An 18,836-nucleotide genomic window follows, 5' to 3' on the forward strand; every position below is an offset into this window, starting at 1 on the left:
CATATAACCGCTATACCATTTCTGCTGAATAATAAGGAAAACTTCTGTGTTGCTCAGTTCATATCACAGTTGAGGCAAAAATGCTTGGACTGAATCCATGCTAAATTTCAATAGGATTATACCAGCTAAAACTCTAATACTGTGACATACCTGAGTTGTCAGTAGGGTGGGAATGTCCTCTTTCCAAGCCATGCTACTGTAGAACACTTAGCGCTTATAGAAAAAGAAGACTGCAGATTTATAGAAGAAGAGGAAGAAGAAGAAGATGATGATATTGGATTTATATCCCACACTATACTCTGAATCTCAGAGCGGTCACAATATTCTCTACCTCCCCCTCCCCCCCACAACAGACACCCTGTGAGGTGGGTGAGGCTGAGAGAGCTTTTTACAGCAGCTGCCCTTTCAAGGACAACTCCTGTGAAAGCTATGACTGACCCAAGGCCACTCCAGCAGGTGCAATTGGAGGAGTGGAGAATCAAACCTGGTTCTCCCAGATAAGAGTCTGTAAACCACTGCACCAAACTGGCTCTCTTATACCTCACCCTTCTCTCTGAATCAGAGACTCAGAGTGGCTTACAATCTCCTATATCTTCTCCTCTCACAACAGACACCCTGTGAAGTGGGTGGGGCTGAGAGGGCTCTCACAGCAGCTGCTCTTTCAAGGACAATCTCTATGAGAGCTTTGGCTAACCCAAGGCTATTCTAGCAGCTGTAAGTGGAGGAGTGGAGAATCAAACCCGGTTCTCCCAGTTGTTTACAGTATGTTCTGCAAATATCTGCAGACTTAGACATGTATTTCTGTAAACATCTGCATAGAAGTACAGATAATTACATCAAATGAAATGGTTGTCAAAGCTGTGACTTGTACCAAAAATTCAGTTTTGAGGGGATGGCTGTGCACAATAACTTATCTGCATGGAAGTCTTGTTCTACTGACAAAAATAATTATGCATATAAAGGATGCAAGAGAAGCTGTGGTTGAACAAATTAATCCTGTAATGATTTAATTCTTACTAGAAAAAGCATGAGATGGTTCTGCTTGCTGGGCTTTTTGTTACTGCACCACCTGGTGGACACTTGCAAATATTTTTGTTTGAATGTCATTTGTCAGTGGGCGATAAATGCTGGAAGGCTTAAGTCAAGTCTGGAAAAGCCACTAGTCAACGTGCAGCTGTTCCTCAAATAATGCAAATTAACAGTTTATGCATGCTTTCTTCCCAAAGGGTCTCAAAGCTGCTTATGGAAATTTCCAAGCTAATGATGTCATTTAAACCAGCAAGATGAACAAAACAAATACATGTCCTTATGCACTCGACTGGCTGTCTTAGTTGTAAAAGGATGACACTTAAGTTGTAACCTGGAGTCCTTTTACATTACACACATGCACACTCCCTTATCTGTTTCACCTAGGAATAAATGCACACAGACACGCTATCTCTGCATTCAGCTAGGAAAAAATGCATAACTCTTGGAGATAAAATTAATGCTCGGCTGCCCTAAAATCTGTCTGCATTTCCCCAAAACTACACTCCCTCTAAACTGTGGAGTCTTTTGAGCAAAAATTCTATTTTGTGAGCTACTGGCATTAAAGTGGTGAGCTACTGCATAAATTTTAGTTTGCTCTGGGGCCCTTTTTTCTGAGCTAAGCCAAAAAAGTGTGAGCTGGAGGTTAAAAAACTGAGCTATCTTGTACTAATTCAGTTTACAGGGAACACTGCCCTCAAGTGCACCAAACTGATATGAAATGCTTCTTGAATTTTCTCCCTCTTTCCCCAGTTTATTTGCTTCAGTGCAACGCTGCCACAGGGCAGACCAAATTTCAATGAATTGGAAATTGGCTGTGAGGCTTTTGCGGATTTTTTTGCGGATAAAATCGCATCGCTCCGTTCCGACTTTCCTGCCATATTAGATACAGTTAGTGGACCTGAGGCTCCGTGCCTGTCTTCGGATCGTGTCCTGGACGGCTTCGGCGCGCTCAGCCTGGAAGAAGTTGACAGGATCCTCCTATCTGCACGCCCAACAACTTGTAAATTGGACCCATGCCCCTCCTGGCTTATTAAGACCTGCCGGAGGGAGCTAAGATATCCTATACGGGATATCATAAACAGATCCCTATTGGAGGGGCATTTTCCATCAGCGCTCAGAGAGGCGGTGGTCCGCCCCCTCTTGAAGAAAACAACGTTAGATCCGACCGAATTGGCACACTATCGGCCGGTATCGAATTTGCCCTTTTTGGGCAAACTTATCGAGAGGGCAGTGGCGTTGCAGCTACAGAGTTTCCTGGAGGACGCTTCTATCCTTGACCCCTACCAGTCTGGTTTTCGCCCGGGCCACGGGACGGAGACGGTGCTGGTCGCCCTGGTGGATGACCTTCAGCGGCATCTGGATCAAGGCGGCTCGGCGGTGCTGATGTTGTTGGACCTATCGGCAGCGTTCGATATGGTCGACCATCGGCTTCTGGCGTGCCGCCTTGCCGACGCAGGGATTCAGGGGTTGGCCTTGCAATGGTTTTCCTCTTTCCTTGACGGTCGGGGACAAAGGGTGGCGATTGGGGAGGAACTGTCCCGGAGACACACGCTTGATTGCGGGGTGCCTCAAGGGGCGGTGCTCTCCCCGATGTTATTTAACATCTACATGCGCCCCCTTGCCCAGATTGCCCGAGGGTACGGGCTCGGGTGTCATCAATATGCTGATGACACCCAGCTCTATCTGCTTATGGACGGCCGGCCCGCCTGCGCCCCAGAAAATCTGGACCGAGCGTTACAGGCAGTGGCTAGGTGGTTTAGGCTGAGCGGGCTGAAGCTGAATCCGGCGAAGACAGAGGTCCTGTGCCTGGGTCGCTGCGGCCCGGGAAGGGAAATCCCCCTGCCAGTTTTTGACGGCGCGCCGCTAACAGCGTCGGGCAGGGTCAAGAGCCTGGGGGTGCTGTTGGAGCCTTCACTGACAATGGAGGCCCAGATAGCAGCCACTGCCAAGTCCGCGTTTTTTCACCTTAGGCGGGCGAAGCAGTTGGCCCCCTTCCTGGAACGTGACGACCTGGCAACAGTGATTCATGCTACGGTCACCTCGAGGTTAGACTACTGTAATGCCCTCTACATGGGGCTACCCTTGTGCCGGACCCGGAAACTGCAGTTGGTGCAGAACGCTGCTGCCCGGCTGTTATTAGGGCTCCCAAGACGGGAGCACATTCGGCCGGGGCTCCGGGGTCTGCACTGGCTGCCGGTAATATTCCGAGTCCGGTACAAGGTGTTGGTCATTACCTTTAAAGCCCTATATGGCCTAGGACCTGTCTACCTTAGGGACCGTCTTTCCCCACACGTTCGGGTTCACAAAACCTGTTGGTAGTCCCCGGGCCAAAGGAGGCCCGTCTAAAATCCACCAGGGATCGGGCCTTCTCAATAACGGCACCTTATTGGTGGAACCAGCTGCCGGAGGAGGTGCGGGCCCTGCGGGACCTAGGGCAGTTCCGCAGGGCCTGTAAGACAGCCCTCTTCCGGCAGGCCTATAATACTGACTGACAAGGAAATCTTTTGGATGGAACGAAATGCATCTGTAGACCGCCGGTTTTATCTATCTTGTTTTTTATTAATTTATGGTTTTAATTCTACTTGTAAGTGTTTTAAATTGTAGTACTAAATTATTATGTTGTAAGCCGCCCTGAGACACTTCGGTGTGAAGGGCGGGGTATAAATTCCAATATAAATAAATAAATAAAATAAATAAATAACCAACTTGGGAGGGGGTTTGCCAATGCCTGCCTCTGTGTAGCAACCGTGGGCTTCCTCAGTGGTCATCCATCCAGATACTAACCACAGCTGGCCCTTCTTAGCTTCCAAGATCCAGTAAGATCAGACTAAGCTGGACAATCCAGGTCAGGGCCTTCATATGCTAGGCCTTTTGATTTCAGCAGTTACCTGGTGGTACCCCAGCATTGGCACTTTATCAGATTATTTTCCCCTTTCTTTCAACTGCTGTTGCTCTTAATTGTTGGCATTGTTTAGCTTTAGTGTTGGCCTCTGCTATTGTGCGATTTCCTGTCATATTGTTGCACCTTTGTAGGTCCTCTGGTGGCAGTTGGCTGGGAAAGATGGGTCTTGGGTTTGAAAAGCTTGGACAGATGACCTGACTTGTGACAAGGCAGCTTCTTATGTTCATATGAACTTTCTTTCTCTGCCGTGTTTCTTCCTTACACAACTGCTTTCAGGCAGAGCTGAGCCCTGTCAGGTTCTATTTGGCTTCTCAAAAAATGTGACTGCCGAGTGTTACATCCATCAGTGTTACCCTGATTAGAATTCCCCTAGGAACTTTGACCTTGTTGTTCTTCTGTGTGGGTTGGTTTTCTCATTATTATACCCATTTTATAACTAGACAGATGCTTGAGATATCTGCTAATGTTGCGCCGGGTGTGAGCAAATAGAGCTGGAGAGAATTTTTTTTTTTAAATTTGAGATTTATATCCCGCCCTTCCCACCAGGTGGCTCAGGGCGGCTTACAACATATAAAAACTGACATAAAAATATAACATTATGCATAAAAATTAGACATTCCATAATTTACATAATTAAAATCTAAACATTCACATAGTTATGTAATACTACAAGACTTGTTTCTACCTGCCAGTGAAGATGGTCTTGGGGCAGTACTTGAGAACAGATGGGAAAATTATAGATGCCATGGGAGAGTTTCAGGAATTTGATCCAACTTGGCATGAAAGTACCCATTTCTTCCTTCTGACAGCTCTAGTAGCTGGTAGGTGATTTTTGGGGGATGGCTACTGCTAATACCAACCAAATGGGGGTAACAGGAGACAGCTGAAGTCTCCTAGGGGGTAGTGTTAGGCTATTCTGTTCAACCAAGAAGAAAGTGAAAATTCTGGGTGTTGACTTTTTATTAAATGGCACAAGGAAGTGCCATTTCCACAGCGTTTTAAAAACATCCTGAACTTAAAAGCCTTGAGCCCTGGACGGTACTCTTGTCATCAATATAAATAAATCCTCTCTTGAAACTGACAAAATAATCCTGGCTCATTTTCTCACCCTCAGTGGATGCAATGTTAGGGAAGGATTTGGCAGGGAAAAGGAGGGGGTGGGGAGAGAAACCCTCCTGTGTGGTTTTGAGCAGAATTGGCAGGATGGTTCAATAACCGGGTAGAAATGGATGCATCGGGGGATGCTTTTTTTGTTTTGTTGTTTCTAGTATGAGCCAGGGGAACAGTGCAGGCAGGAATGCAATCACTGTTTGCACTTAGATGCAGGGGTGATAGTTATTCTGATTTACTGCCAAGCAGGGGTTTTAAGACAAATGGGACTCTGTCTTAAAAGCAAATGGAGTTACAGATTTCAAGGACCCCAAAGGCAGGGGGCAGTTGACCAGACCAGTGATTTCCAGGGCTATTGTTGCTGCTCTGTTCCAATTAAGCTCCGTCTTTCTGGTCAGTTTGATTAAGAGAGACGGATTGTGACATCGTTGGCCTTTTGACCTAACAATTGTGCAATAACCGCAGGACTTGTGTTTCTAGAAGACTGTTTTGCTGACTTTTGTTTATGTCTTCTGTTTGGTATAGTAACCACCTACAAGAGTGGGATTTACACCTGTTTTTACTGATGTGTGACTCCCCCACCCCCGCCCCAATCATGCTCTGATCATTGTCATTTCTGGTTAATAGCAATAACTAAAGAGGCGGCTGTCAGCCTGTTATCAAATGCAGAACTCGCCTTTAATCTTCAATTATAAACTTAAAAAAAAAACTTACACCAACCTGGCATTGTGGTTAAGTGCTGGATGCTACGGTCAGCCATTTCTCAAATGCAGTCGATAAGCAGAGTTGCATTTTTCTAAAGCCATTGAAGTCGATGTGACTTTTAGGATTGTACTGCTGATGAACTGCATCAGACCTTTATACCCCACCTTTCTCCCTAGTGGAGACTCAAGGCAGCTTATATTAGTCTCACCTCTGTTTTATCCTCATAACAACCCTGCGAGGTAGGTTAGGTCACAAGATTGTGACTGGTCCAAGGTCACCCAGTGAGGTTCCACAGCACAAGTGGGGATTTGAAACCAGGTCTCCTAGGTACTTGTCCAATACTCTTAATGATGATTATGCCACATTAGCTTTTTAAATGGTGATTCCATGTACTGTATCCTGTCCTGATGGAAGTTTAAGTTAGAAAATATTTTTGGGATAAAGGTTTGTGATGTGTTAAAATGGTGACCTTATGTGTGTTCCAATGGCCGGGGGGGGGGTGGGCAATGTATTTAAAATGGAATAGAAGTTGGACGGCATTATAAAGTTAGAGAAGGGGCTATGTGAATCGCAAGATATGATAGAAAGGGGTGTATCTCTGTGCATTTATATCATGAGTCCCCACTCTTTTTGAGCCTGTGGGTGCACTTTGGGATTTTGAGAAGGGCTGATGAGTGCCACTCCAAAATGGATGCCTTGGGAGGCAGAGCCAAATGCAATACCTGCCTCTGTGTTTTGCAGAAGTGTCACAGAATGGGAATAAAAAGGCATGAAGGAAAGCCTGAGGGGGAAAGGATAGGAGAAAGAGGGGGGGTGGGGAATGAAAAGGGGAAATGATAGCACAGTTCCAGGTGCTTACTAGTCTTCCTGATCCTCCAGAGGCCACTTCTGCTGCTGCAGCTGTGGAAAACCATTTCATTTGCATACAAATTGCAGCCAAAAACAAGCCCTGCCTTAAAATGGCCCCAGCCAATTATTGAAGAGTTCAGGGGTGTGTGTGCCAGAGGGAGTACTGGTGGGTGCCCTACTGGGGAACTCTGCATATGTGGTAAATGTAAATAAATCTTTCTGTCTGTCTATCGTCTTCCTTATTTGTATAATTATTGGATGTTTGTTGATTGTTTTAAAGTTTGTTGTTGTTAAAGCAAAAGAAAAAAGAAAAAATATTTTTGTGACACTTTAATTCTACCCTGCAATATCTTTTCTGATTTTAGTCGATTTTAGTTAATTTTTATTTCCAATTTTTATACATTTCGGAATGTTACACAATTACATTTTCCATATTTTCTGACCTGCAAACATATCTTCAATGGAAAAGCAGTTTTAAATGGAAAATTTTAAAATGCAGTTTGGTATATCAAAATGCAACAATTACATATGTGGCAATTCACAAAGTGGTAATTTACTAGGACGTAGCCTAAGAATTTAAGAACAAAAGGTCATACTTCTGATTGGGTTCCACTGGCCATTGGTGCAGTTGCTGGAGAGGTGGGGACAGTCTTGGATCTCTCGGAGAGAAACTTCAGTTATCAGAGACTCCATCCCCACTGTACCTGGCTCCCTAGAATTATAGTAAACGATTACTAAACGTAGGATGTTAAGATAGTACATATAGTGGGGTTTGTCTGACCTCCTTCCCAAGGTCATCGTGTGAGGTAAGAAGAAACACCTTACTAGGCTTGTTTTTATTGACTGCTTAAATGGCTTTGACTCATGGTTTGTTTTTAATTGCCTTGTTTTATAGTTATGAGCCACCTTTTAGCAGGTCTCTGGAGAGGTGGTATGTACATTTTCTAAACAAATAAAGAAATAAACCCCTTATATGCCTGTGACTGATGGGTTCCAGATCTGTCCTTCAAGTGTCGTAGCTGATCCCTGATTCCTTAAGGTGTTTGTAAATTCTTCAAGTTTCCATCCAATGAGAAGCCATGGACGTTTGGTGGTGGGGAGGGTTGGAAGGTCAGGAACCAAGAAAAATTGTCAGCTAGGGATCATCCACATAAAGGGTCAGCTACGGATCGTCCACATATAGAGAAATAGGGATTGGATGGGAATGGGCCTGGGTATCCTGTGTTTCAGCAGGTTAGTTTAATTTAGGGAGGCTGCAGGTTAGGGAAGGGTGTCTGGGGACACCTGCTGATTCTGTCTTCAGTGTTGGGGTTGGAGTCAAGGGTTGACCAGTTTCCCTATCAATGTGGTGAAAGCCAATAGTGAATGGTGTTTAGAGTTTAGATCCCAGTGTTTAGTGAGCCTTTCCCAGATAAAATCACTCCATTTCTCTCACTAGGAGAAACCGCCTGCCAATTCTGTAACCCTCAGAGTGGGTGAAATATTGTAAATTCACTTAAGATAATTGCAGCTTAGCCTAAGTGTGAAACTGTTTTACATGTTAGCCAAACTAACTAGCTACATGTTAGCCAAAATAAGCTGCTTAACCCTTCTATGGAAGAAACAATAAATTCATTATTGTATTGTTAAAATAAGGTGGTCTTTTTGAGACAAATAAAGGGTAGGGTAGGGTATGGATTACCCCCTGAAACCCGGGTTGCCATCAGTGACTTCAATGAATCTCCAGCCTTCTTGATGTCTAAGTTTAGCTTTGACCACTGAACAACACACATTTATTGTACACTCCACTCTACTAGCTAGCCATTGAGGGTTGTAGATGGAGGACTGATACAGAACAATGCCATGCTATGTTACTTGAAGGAAAGTTGGCCTATAAATGTAAGCGTGATGAGTGGGCTTGAATCACAAATAATCCAACAAATTAGAGGAACACCTTTCAAATTAATTTTGAAGGTTATATGGAGAACTAGGAAAGCTAGACTGTTTGAGACTGCAGATGGTTCTTGGAAGTGGAGAGAAAGACAGAGAATTTTGACCAAAGTTTTTTTTTTTTTTTCAGTTGTAAATTCCGTTGTGTTGGATCCATTGGTAGATTTCCACTAATAAAAGAGGTGTGTCAATTTTTGCCAGTTCTCCCCTTCCTTTGTATACCTCCATGTCTCCCCACATGTGTTTATGGAGAGAGGGGGTCCCTTGTTCCTCAGGAACTTCCATTTCAGGCTGCAGTAGAAGATGTGAGTCCCATTCTTCTGATAGAAATCCCTCCTGTCAACAGAAATTGCTGCTGGATCCAACTCATTACCCGCCATTGTGCTAAGAGATACACACGGTGAACAGCTTCCTGGTAGAATTCTCTAATTGAAATCCAGCTGAATGCCCATTGGTGTTGCACTGTCTTGTGAAATGTGTTGGATCTGTTTTAATAAATGGAGCTCACCCTTAATACCTTTTTCCAAATAATTGCTTTAGATTTTAATGGTGTTTGCTTAGTGCTCCCCCCCCCCCCGCCTGCCTTTCTCCCAGAGCAATTGCTCTATTTTCAGATTGTTATATTATCCTTGCACTTGGAGGCTAATATTTCTTTCAGAGCAATTGCTCAATTCCCTTGATATGCTTTCCCTGGAATTTCTGTGTGTTCTCTCTGAACAATTTATATTCATAAATTTTCTTTCCAAACATTTACAGATAGGGTCCCTGTCATTGCTTTAAGTTTCAACGTGCTATGGGATTGTTGTCCAGGGTACTGTGGAATTAGCCCTGTGTGGTTTTCAAGATCTGTGGAGGCCTCACTTGTCTCCAGCACTCCGCAGCTGAAAATAGTAATAGTCTGTCTTGTAAATCTGTTAACCCTATATTAAGGACCACTGCCTAAGCCCCTTCCCATATCATATATATTGCTGAAGAACAGACAACGTGATGCATTTAATAAGTCAGCAGCGACCTTTTCTGTGCTCTTTTCAGAACTGGGGTATGGTTGCATTTATATGGTTGTTACCACATCCCTGTGAACATTACATTCAGATCAACACGAGGAATTAGCTTGTGAGTTTCTGTAGGGTGCAGAAAACTGGGATAGGTAGCAAGCATTGAGTAGCAAGTTTTCAGTAGGACAAGGATGACAGATATCTGGTTTGAAAAGAAATACAGAGTTTATTCAGGGACTTGGTACAATAGTGGTGTGTGTAATCCTAAGCAAATACTAGCAGTTCTAAATCAAAACATCAGCACATTCCTTATTCTAATGAATATAGCGACAACAACAAAATATTTAGCAGAGCTACTCCAGATTGGAGCAGGAATTACTCTTTGACCTAAAGGTGTACATGTGGTTTGGGAAATAAGAGGAGGGGAGAGAGATCAAGAATGAAAGCAAAGATTACCTGTCATATTCTGCAAAGAAATCAGATGGAAGAAAGAAGGATCCATTCTGTGTGTTGAAAGTCTGTTGCAGTTCAGGATAAGACTGTAATTACTGACTCTAAAGCTAGTCAGTTATACTGTTTATGGCTCACAGTGTTAAAGGGGTTCTTTCAAGAAAAAGATTATGACAGAAGATGTAGGAATATCCAAGATTTGAGCAGTTTATCAGGAGAAAACTATAGAACTGACGAAATGGCACCAGGGAAAAGCAACAGAAAGGGAAGTTATTATTATTTATTTATTTCACATTTCTACCCCCCCTTCCCCAAAACGGACTCAGGCCGGGTTCTTGATTGAATTTTAATTTGGGAAGGGAGGTTCATGGTTGAATTATAATTCAGGATTACAAAACTATTTGACGAAGTGAGCAGTGGCTCATGAAAGCTCATACCCTGCCAGAAATTTTGTTAGTCTTTAAAGTGCTGCTGGACTTTAGCTCTTTAAAACTGGAGGTATGAAGCTAAGTCATGTATTTGGTATCAGTTTTGGGAACAAAGGGAGAATTGGAATTGGAGGTTCCAGATTGTCACAGAGCACCCAAGGTTAATGGTCAGGTATTGCATATCATGTAAAAAATAAGACAGGAAGAAGTGTCTTTGTCTTTTAGCCTGATGTGGCTTTATTGTTGTTGTGCCTTTGGCACTCCCTGATTTATCTCAGTGTTTAAGTCAGTGTTCTGCACAGGCAGCACACACTTTCTGTTCAGAGCATTCAGCATATCCAAGCAAGCTTTTAGATTGACATCTGTGAAACCAGTGCAACCTCACAGAAAAGTTAACAATATTCTGTGTTTTCATACCCTACACCAAAGGATAAATGGACACAAATCTGACACCAAGAACCACAAAATTGAGTAAACTATAGGAGAACATTTCAACTTCCCAGGGCACTCAGTGGGGGACCTCAAAGCAGCGGTTTTATTGCAAAGGAATTTCAGAAACAGACTGAAATGGGTGATTGCTGAGTTACAAGTTATTACAGTGCTCCGGACAATGGAACCCCCGGGGCTTAACAGCGATATTGGGTTCTTATCTCACCACATATGCTAAGTCACTCAGTTCACACGTATAGTCAGTGTTAAACTTCATTGGTCTTGCCATTGGACTTAAACGGTGTTCTGTGTTTTCATAGTTTTTGTGAAGTGGAAGGATAAGGATGCAGATGCTACATTTCTCTAGTAAATATCACCTTTTGATGTTCTTTAGAAGGTACAGCTTTTGAATTTCTACCACACAGACTGACATGAGCCATACATTAGTTCTTTAACTGGTAACTTCAGTTTTGATCTGGAAGAGTTCTTAAAACATGAGGACAGACTCCATTATTTTTGAAAAATGTTTTCAGTTTTTCTCATGCTGCTTGTCAAGCTTCTAGACTAACAAAATTTGTGGCAGGGTATGAGATAAGAAGAAGCAAGCAGTGACTCACAAAAGCTCATACCTTGCCACAGATTTTGGTAGTCTTTAAGGTGCTACTGGACTCTTGCTCTTTTCTACAGGCACATTGCAGTTAATCATAGAACACTACTAGCCATGGAACATGCATGTACAGTGGCAGTCTGCCCCTGAATACCAGTTGCTGGAGACTAGCAAGAGAAGGCCTTGATGTCCAGTTTGCAGGCATCTGGTTGACCACTTTGGAAAAACAGGAAGGCAGCTGGTAAGCTGATGGTGACCCATTATAACAGGGGTGTCAAACATCTGGCCCGGGGGCCGAATCAGGCCCCCAGAGGGCTCCTATTAGGCCCCTGAGCAACTGGCCGTCATCTGCTTCCTTCTCCCTCTCTCTTGCTTCCTTCTCTGTAATGGCTTGTTTTGCAGGGCTTGCTAATTGCCCAGGAGCCACAGAGCAAAATCTCTGTTTTCTCTGTTGGCTGAGGCTCCTCCCTTGTGGAGGAAGGGGGGGAGGAAGAGCTTGCTTTGCCAGGCTATCACAATCGCACAGCAGAGCTACTGAGCCAAGCCTTCTATTGGATAGGGCTCTCCTCCCCCTCGTGGTTGTCTGGGGAAGGAAGGAAAGAGACAGAGCTCCCATGGGAGAAATACAAAGAAAACACCTTTAAGACCAATGAATGCTAATGTTTTAAGTATGTTTTACATTTTTTAAAAAATAATCTTTAATTGTGTTTTTCTGTGTCCTTTATAAAGTTTATATCTCTGGTATCTAATCTTAAATAGGCACACACATAGCCCAGACCAACATGGCCCGGCCCAACAAGGTCTCCTTTATGTCAGATCCGGCCCTCAGAACAAATGAGTTCAACATCCCTGGATTATAGAATAGAATTGAAATAAAGGAGCACTTTCATAACCGGTTCTGTTTGATCTTTTCACAGACAAATAAGTCGAGAGTAAGATGTCCCTGCTGGAAATATGCTAGATGTAAAGTAAATCCTAATGTTTTATTCTTGGCAGGGTAGAAGAGTTTCTAATTTTGCTCGTAAGCCTGGCTTAATGCACGATGCATCCGGACTTGTCTCCTCATCTTCATACAGAAGAGTGCAACGCCGTCATCCGCCTACTGAAAGAGTGTCACAGTGAGGTAAGACTTCTGACCCAATGCAGAGCCAATGAAGTCTCTTGAGAGCACTGTCCTGGGATCATACAATTACATGAGAGAATCTTCAACCTAGTGTAGCTAAGTTTTTCCTGAAGAGAGCTTTGCCTTGCTTTTGTATTGTAGGAGGGACCCTGCGGATGTTTATCAATTCACCCATTGATTGAAAGAGTTCAGATCAATTTGGGGGGAGGACTTAACCTTTAAAAAGTTATTGGATTTGTAGTGATATTGGCTGCTGGGTTTTTTCTTTCCCCCCATTATCTAAAATAGCTCAGTCTTATCAGATCTCAGAAGCTGAGCAGGGTTGACCCTGATTAGTATTTGGATGGAACACCATCAAGAAATCCAGAGTTGCTGTGCAGAGACAGGCAATAGCAAACCATCTTTGACCATCTCTTATGGGGTCACCATAAGTCTGCTGTGACTTTGTGATGCTTTCCACCACCATCCCCAAAAGAACAAAAGATGTTCTAGATCAGGGGTGTCAAACATGTGGCCTGAGGACTGAATCAGGCCCCTGGAGGGCTCCTATCAGGCCCCTGAGCAACTGCCTGTTGTCTGTTTCCTTCTCCCTCTCTTGTGCATAACAGCTTGCTTTGCAAGGCTTGCTCAATTGCACAAGAGCTACAGAGCAAGCCTCTGTTTTCTCTTTTGACTGAGGCTCCTCCCTTGGGAAGGCAGAGGGGATGGCAGAGCTTGTTTTTTCAGTCTCTCTCAATTGCGCAGCAGAGGTACTGAGCCAAACCTTTCTTCCTTCTATTGACTGAGGCTCCTCCCCCCCTCCTGGTCCCCTGGGGAAGGAAGGAAAGAGCCAGAGCTCCTGGATCCCATGGGAGAGATACAAAGAAAGCACCTTTAAGACCGAGTGCTAATGTTTTAAGCATGTTTTGGTTTATTTTTTTTTAAAGCAATAACAAAACAAAACCTTTGTGTTTGTCTGTGTCCTTTATAAAGTGTATATCTCTGCAACCAGGCATTACATTTTATGTTATGTATGTGGACTCAAGTGAAGACTTTGGGTATTCCTACCTGGCTCACTGGTGTCATCTGGACCTGGGAACTTCGGGACTTGGGAACAATGGGCTGCAGGATCCAAATCTCTGCTGCCCTGGACCAATCACAAGTCTCACCAGTTTGAATGACCCAATAATGTGCTTGCGTGGGAACCCAAAGATGTATATAGGTTTGGCCCCGTTGGCCCAGTTCTCAGTCTTGTTAGTGCAGCCATTGACTATGCTATACTTAATAAAGAGCTTGTTATCACTTATCCTTCACCCTATCCATGCATAGAATGCACTATATTATAGTGGCAACGAGGACAGAACCCGGATGAGTGAGGCCTATGTCAAGTCTGTCTGTAACTCTGGCTCAGTCCAAGAGCATTCTGGGTAGAACCAAAGTAAATTCAAATGCTGCTAGCTTGTACCTTTCCTACCTCTCCCTTCCTGTAGTGAGTGGCCTTGCTTTGAAATGGAAAGATGTGAAAGTCTTATCTGTGCCTTCTCAGGCCTGGCTCTCGGAAGGGAGTCAGGAGCCCACTACGATCAAGGCCATGCAAGCCTGAGAACGAATTGGTAACATCAGTGTGTGAATGTTCCCTGCATAATCCTCCCCCCTTAGGAATCCCTTTGAAGTGTCCCTTATATGCAATGTATCTACAGTTTATTCTTTAGTCTTTTCAATGCTGGCTTAGCCTCAAGTAACAGTATCAATAAAGTAGTTTCTTTGTAACAACTCGTTATTGAATCTGACGACTTGACAGCCCAGAGTCGACCGACATTGCCCCGTGCAACAAGCTCCAGTGCTGCCATGCAACAGGCACTGCCACCCAGCCTGACCATGGCCACCGCCCCCAGATCGCAAAACTCCATTCCAGTGTTTGACACGGTGCAGCCCAAAGTCTGAGAATCCTGGGTCAAACAACTCAAGTACCACTTCGTGGCCCAAAGAATTGGAGATGATGAACCAGAGATGAAGAAGGCCATCTTGCTGAGCAACTGCAGCATTACCACATTGCAGCTTGCAGAGAGCCTGGTCGCACCGGCAACGCTCGAAACTTCTTCCTATGACCAGATCATCAATGCACTGACCGACCATTTCATTCCGAAGCCAACCCGCCTCACCCGACAGTTGCAGTTCCTCGACAGGAATCAACAGCCAAACAAGACCGTAATGGGCTACCTCATCCTCCTGCGCAAAATGGGCATGAAAGCAGAATACGGTGCCCAAATAGAAGACGTCCTGCTCATGAAGTTTACTCATGGCCTCCAGGACACAAAAGCCCATCAAAAGATTGTGGCAGAGGCCAACCCCACCCTGGAAGGGCCCTTCAGATAGCCATAGCAGCCAAAGATGTGAACAAAGAAAAGGGGCACCACCCTGTTGCCAGTGCGCACCAGCTTCGGCCGTCTGCGGATGACTCTGATGGGGATGATGCCCTCAAGCTACATCAGGCGGGCCAGCAAAAGCTACGGGTGGCAGAACCAGCAAGCCCCAAGACCTGCGCCAGCTGCAGGGAGCCGCATGAGCGACGCACCTGCAAGTTCCGAAACACAGTTTGCCACACTTGTGGAAAGGCCGGGCACCTGGCACGTGTTTGCAGAGGATTGTTGCTGCACCAAGGGGACACTTCATAACAGAAAAATGGCTGCCGTCACAGGGTTGTACTCGTGGAAGACATCCAGGCGCTCACCACAACAGGGAACCAGGTATGCCAGCTGCCCATGCTCTCCCCTGATAAATTCAAAGTGACTGTATTTATAGAAGGCACGCCCTACAAAATGGAGGTAGATTCTGGGGCAGGCCAGATGGTCATTTCAGCCAGTTCTGGGAGCTGTGCCCAGGGAGGGAATTCCAGTTACACCTGTCTGCGACTTCCAGAAGAGAGAGGTCGCTGTCCTGGGGGTGGAGGCGGTTCACGTTAAATACAGGAAGTTCGCGGGCAAGCTTCCCATAATCGTTGTTGAAGGGGATCTGTGTAGCCTACTGGGGCGGTCCTGGTTTGAGGCCCTGGGGATCCGGGTAATGGGTATCCATCACGCTCCCTCTCAAGGAGATTTTCAAAAGGTTTGCGAAGAATTTCCTGCTGTCTTCGATGGTACCTTGGGGACGTACACCGGGCCCCAAGTAGCCTTACAACTGAACCCCAGCATGCAGCCCATAAGGCTGAAGGCCCGGCACATGCCCCTAGCTCTGAGACTCAAAACTTAGGAGCTAGACTGCCTCATGGCCCAAGGGATTCTGGAACCGGTCGCTAATGCAAAATGGGAGACCCCCATCATCACCCCGGTCAAACCCAATGGCAGCATCTGCATTTGTGCTGATTACAAATGCACGATAAACAAGGTGCTGAAGGGTCATGCATATCAGGTTCCAGTTGTAAGCCACATGCTAGCTTCTTTAGTGGGGGCAATTTTTTTTGGCAAACTTGATTTGGCCCAGGTGTATCAGCAGCTCTCTGTGGACACCACCACAGTGGAGGCCCAAACCATCGTAGCGCACTGGGCGGCCTTCTGAGTCAAGCACCTGCAGTTCAGTGTTAGCGTGGCCCCTGGGATCTTCCAGAACTTAATGGACTCTCTTTTTAAAGGTGTCCCCAGTGTCCAGCCGTTCTTCGATGATGTGCTGATAGCAGCGGCCACCAAAGAAGAATTTGCTGCCCGCCTCTGGACGGTGTTGCAGTGTTTCGACGTGGTGGGGGTTAAAGGTCAAATGGGAGAAGTGTATGTTGGGGTGCCCACCATTGACTTTCTGGGGTATATGGTGGACGTGAGCGGAATCCACCCGGCACAGGACAAAATAAAGGCCATTTGCGACACACCTGCCCCCACCAATAAGGCGGAACTACAATCTTTCTTGGGCCTCCTCAACTTCTACCACCCCTTTCTTCCCCACAAGGCGGCAGTAGAGGAACCCTTGCATAGACTGTTGGACAAAAGGGCACCATGGGTTTGGGGTCGCCAGCAAGCCACTGCCTTCCAGGCAGTAAAGAACATTTTAACTTCGAATAGCTTGCTGGTGCACTTTGATGAGCGACTGCCCGTCATTTTGGCCTGCAACGCTTCTCCTTATGGGGTCTCCTTCCTTGGAAGGTTTTTAAACAGAGGCTAGATGGCCTTCTGACAGCAATGAAGATCCTGTTAATTTAGGGGGAGGTATTTGTGAGTTTCCTGCATTGTGCAGGGGGTTGGACTAGTTGACCCTTGAGGTCCCTTCCAACTCTGTGGTTCTATGACCCAATAATGTGCTTGTGTGGGAACCCAAAGATGTATATAGGTTTGGCCTTGTTGCCCAGTTCTCAGTCTTGTTAGTGCAGCCACCGACCATGCTGTACTTAATAAAGAGCTTGTTATCACTTATCCTTTGCCTCATCCATGCATAGAACCCACTGTATTATATTTTATGACACACATGGTCCAGCTCGAAAAGGTCAGATTTATGTCAGATCCATCTCTCATAATGAGTGAGTTCGACACCCCTGGTTGTGAAGCAATGTCTCTTGCATGCAAAAATTCTCAAATTTAATCTTTGGCATCTCACAGTTTTGTGGTTTTGTTTTGTTAATATTTGTGTATGCATGTGTCTGTGTGCATGTATGCCTGTAAGTCCTGGTTGACTTCTTGCGACCCCTGGACACAGAGACAGTTCTGTGATTTTTTCAGTGCTATTCTAAGTAATGTTGCATTTTTCTAAGACCATTAAAAGCCATGAGCTCAGAAGGGTGCCACTCTGCTTCCGATGGAGGGAACTCTTTCTACCAGATAGCAGAGAAGGCAATATAAGGACAGACGGATAGCCTGGATAAGACAGCTTCATATATGATTGCCAAAAGTATTTTTGGATGTCCTCAGAATGACTAGGTTCTCGTTTGTTTGGCTCTCAGTTTTCAAACATAGACGTTTCAGATGCTGCACCAGAGCAACGATGCTGCAAGTGTATCCTGTAGAAGTGGCCTGGTCTCACTCGTGCTCATCAAGTGCCATTGTTCTCTTGAGCAGCAAGAAGCTTGTCGTTGCTGTCTAATTATAACAGTAATGGATAATTAAAAGCTGTCTCTTCTGCTTGGCAGAATTCATCAATAGCAACATCAGTGACTATCCCTGTCTGCGAGGGAATCCTTCTCTGAATTGGCATTCATGAACCCTTTCATGACTGAAAATAAGTGAATCATTACATGTAATTACGCATCCACAAGATGCATGTCCTGATCAGTTCTAGTTGAGAAGTATATTTGATTACTAGAAGAACAGAAACACAAGCCTGGCTTTTTTGTTCATGTGTTTTGAAAAGCCATGCTCAGCATAAAGATGAAGGAAGTGCAACTGTTGTATTGAAAATTAGAATTTTTTTCCAGACCACAGAGCTAATTGCAGAAGAAAGTGTCAGGTGGTAGCTGTATTGGTTTGTAGTGGTGCAACAAAACTTGAGTCCAGTAGGACCTTAGAGGCCAACAGATTTTTCCAGGGTATAAGCAGTGCTCACTTTGTCAGATGCAAGATTTCTTGCATCTGACAAAGTTTATACCCTGAAGAGTTTTGTTAGCCTTTGAGGTGCTACAGAAACCTAATTGTGTTCTTGTAGAAGTAGGTAAAGTACTGTTGCTACGTATCCTCCCCTGCCACTGATAGGAATTCCTTTCTTTCCAGCTTCATATTTGCACAAATCTTTTCTGCTTCTTGTCAATAGCTAACGTCTATTATTTTCTTTGAAGCTCTTCAGTCTCCTCAATTGTTTCATGTGGGATCCACAAAAGCAATCTGTTGCATTTATTAGGCCGGCTCTAGTGGTTTCTTTTCATAAAGAGAAAGGTCTTCATCTGATGGGAAGAGACTGATGAAGAAAGACGTATTACTTTGTGGAAGGAAGTCATTGGATCCAAGCCATTGGGGTTGATGAGAGATGTGTCTGGCAAATGGGACACAACATACCTTTGTTGATGCCACTAAGAATTAGATGCAGATGTGAAGACCTGGATGATGCCTAAAAACTGAATGCTGGTTCTTTAAAGGCTTTGGTGATTTGTTGGAGTTGCCATTGAACTAGTTGCCTGTGGTGATGAGGACTGAGCATGGGGCGCAGATGATTTCTGAAACACCTCCTGTGAAAATCATCCGCAACACTGACAACTTCACAGGGCGGGGGGAGTATGAAGCAGGCTGAGCTCAGAGTGAGGACAGGAAGCGTCACCCTCATATGATTGGATTTCCTGATAGCATCAAACAGCACCCTTGAAAGGCTGCGTGGCCTTGTCAGGATGCCTATT

The 18,836-nt window shown here is 44.9% G+C and overlaps 1 protein-coding gene across 1 annotated transcript in view; it reads left to right on the forward strand.

Moving 5' to 3' along the window:
- CMC2 (C-X9-C motif containing 2) overlaps nucleotides 1-18,836 on the forward strand; it is a 34,471-nt gene that overhangs the window by 6,119 nt on the left and 9,516 nt on the right. The window contains exon 2 of the mRNA XM_060253666.1: nucleotides 12,430-12,556. Coding sequence (XP_060109649.1) covers nucleotides 12,476-12,556 — 81 coding nt within the window. The 5' untranslated portion in view covers nucleotides 12,430-12,475. The remainder of the gene's footprint in view (nucleotides 1-12,429; nucleotides 12,557-18,836) is intronic.

This window comes from Heteronotia binoei, chromosome 14, assembly GCF_032191835.1.
Source record: "Heteronotia binoei isolate CCM8104 ecotype False Entrance Well chromosome 14, APGP_CSIRO_Hbin_v1, whole genome shotgun sequence".
Classification (NCBI taxonomy): Eukaryota; Metazoa; Chordata; class Lepidosauria; order Squamata; family Gekkonidae; genus Heteronotia; species Heteronotia binoei.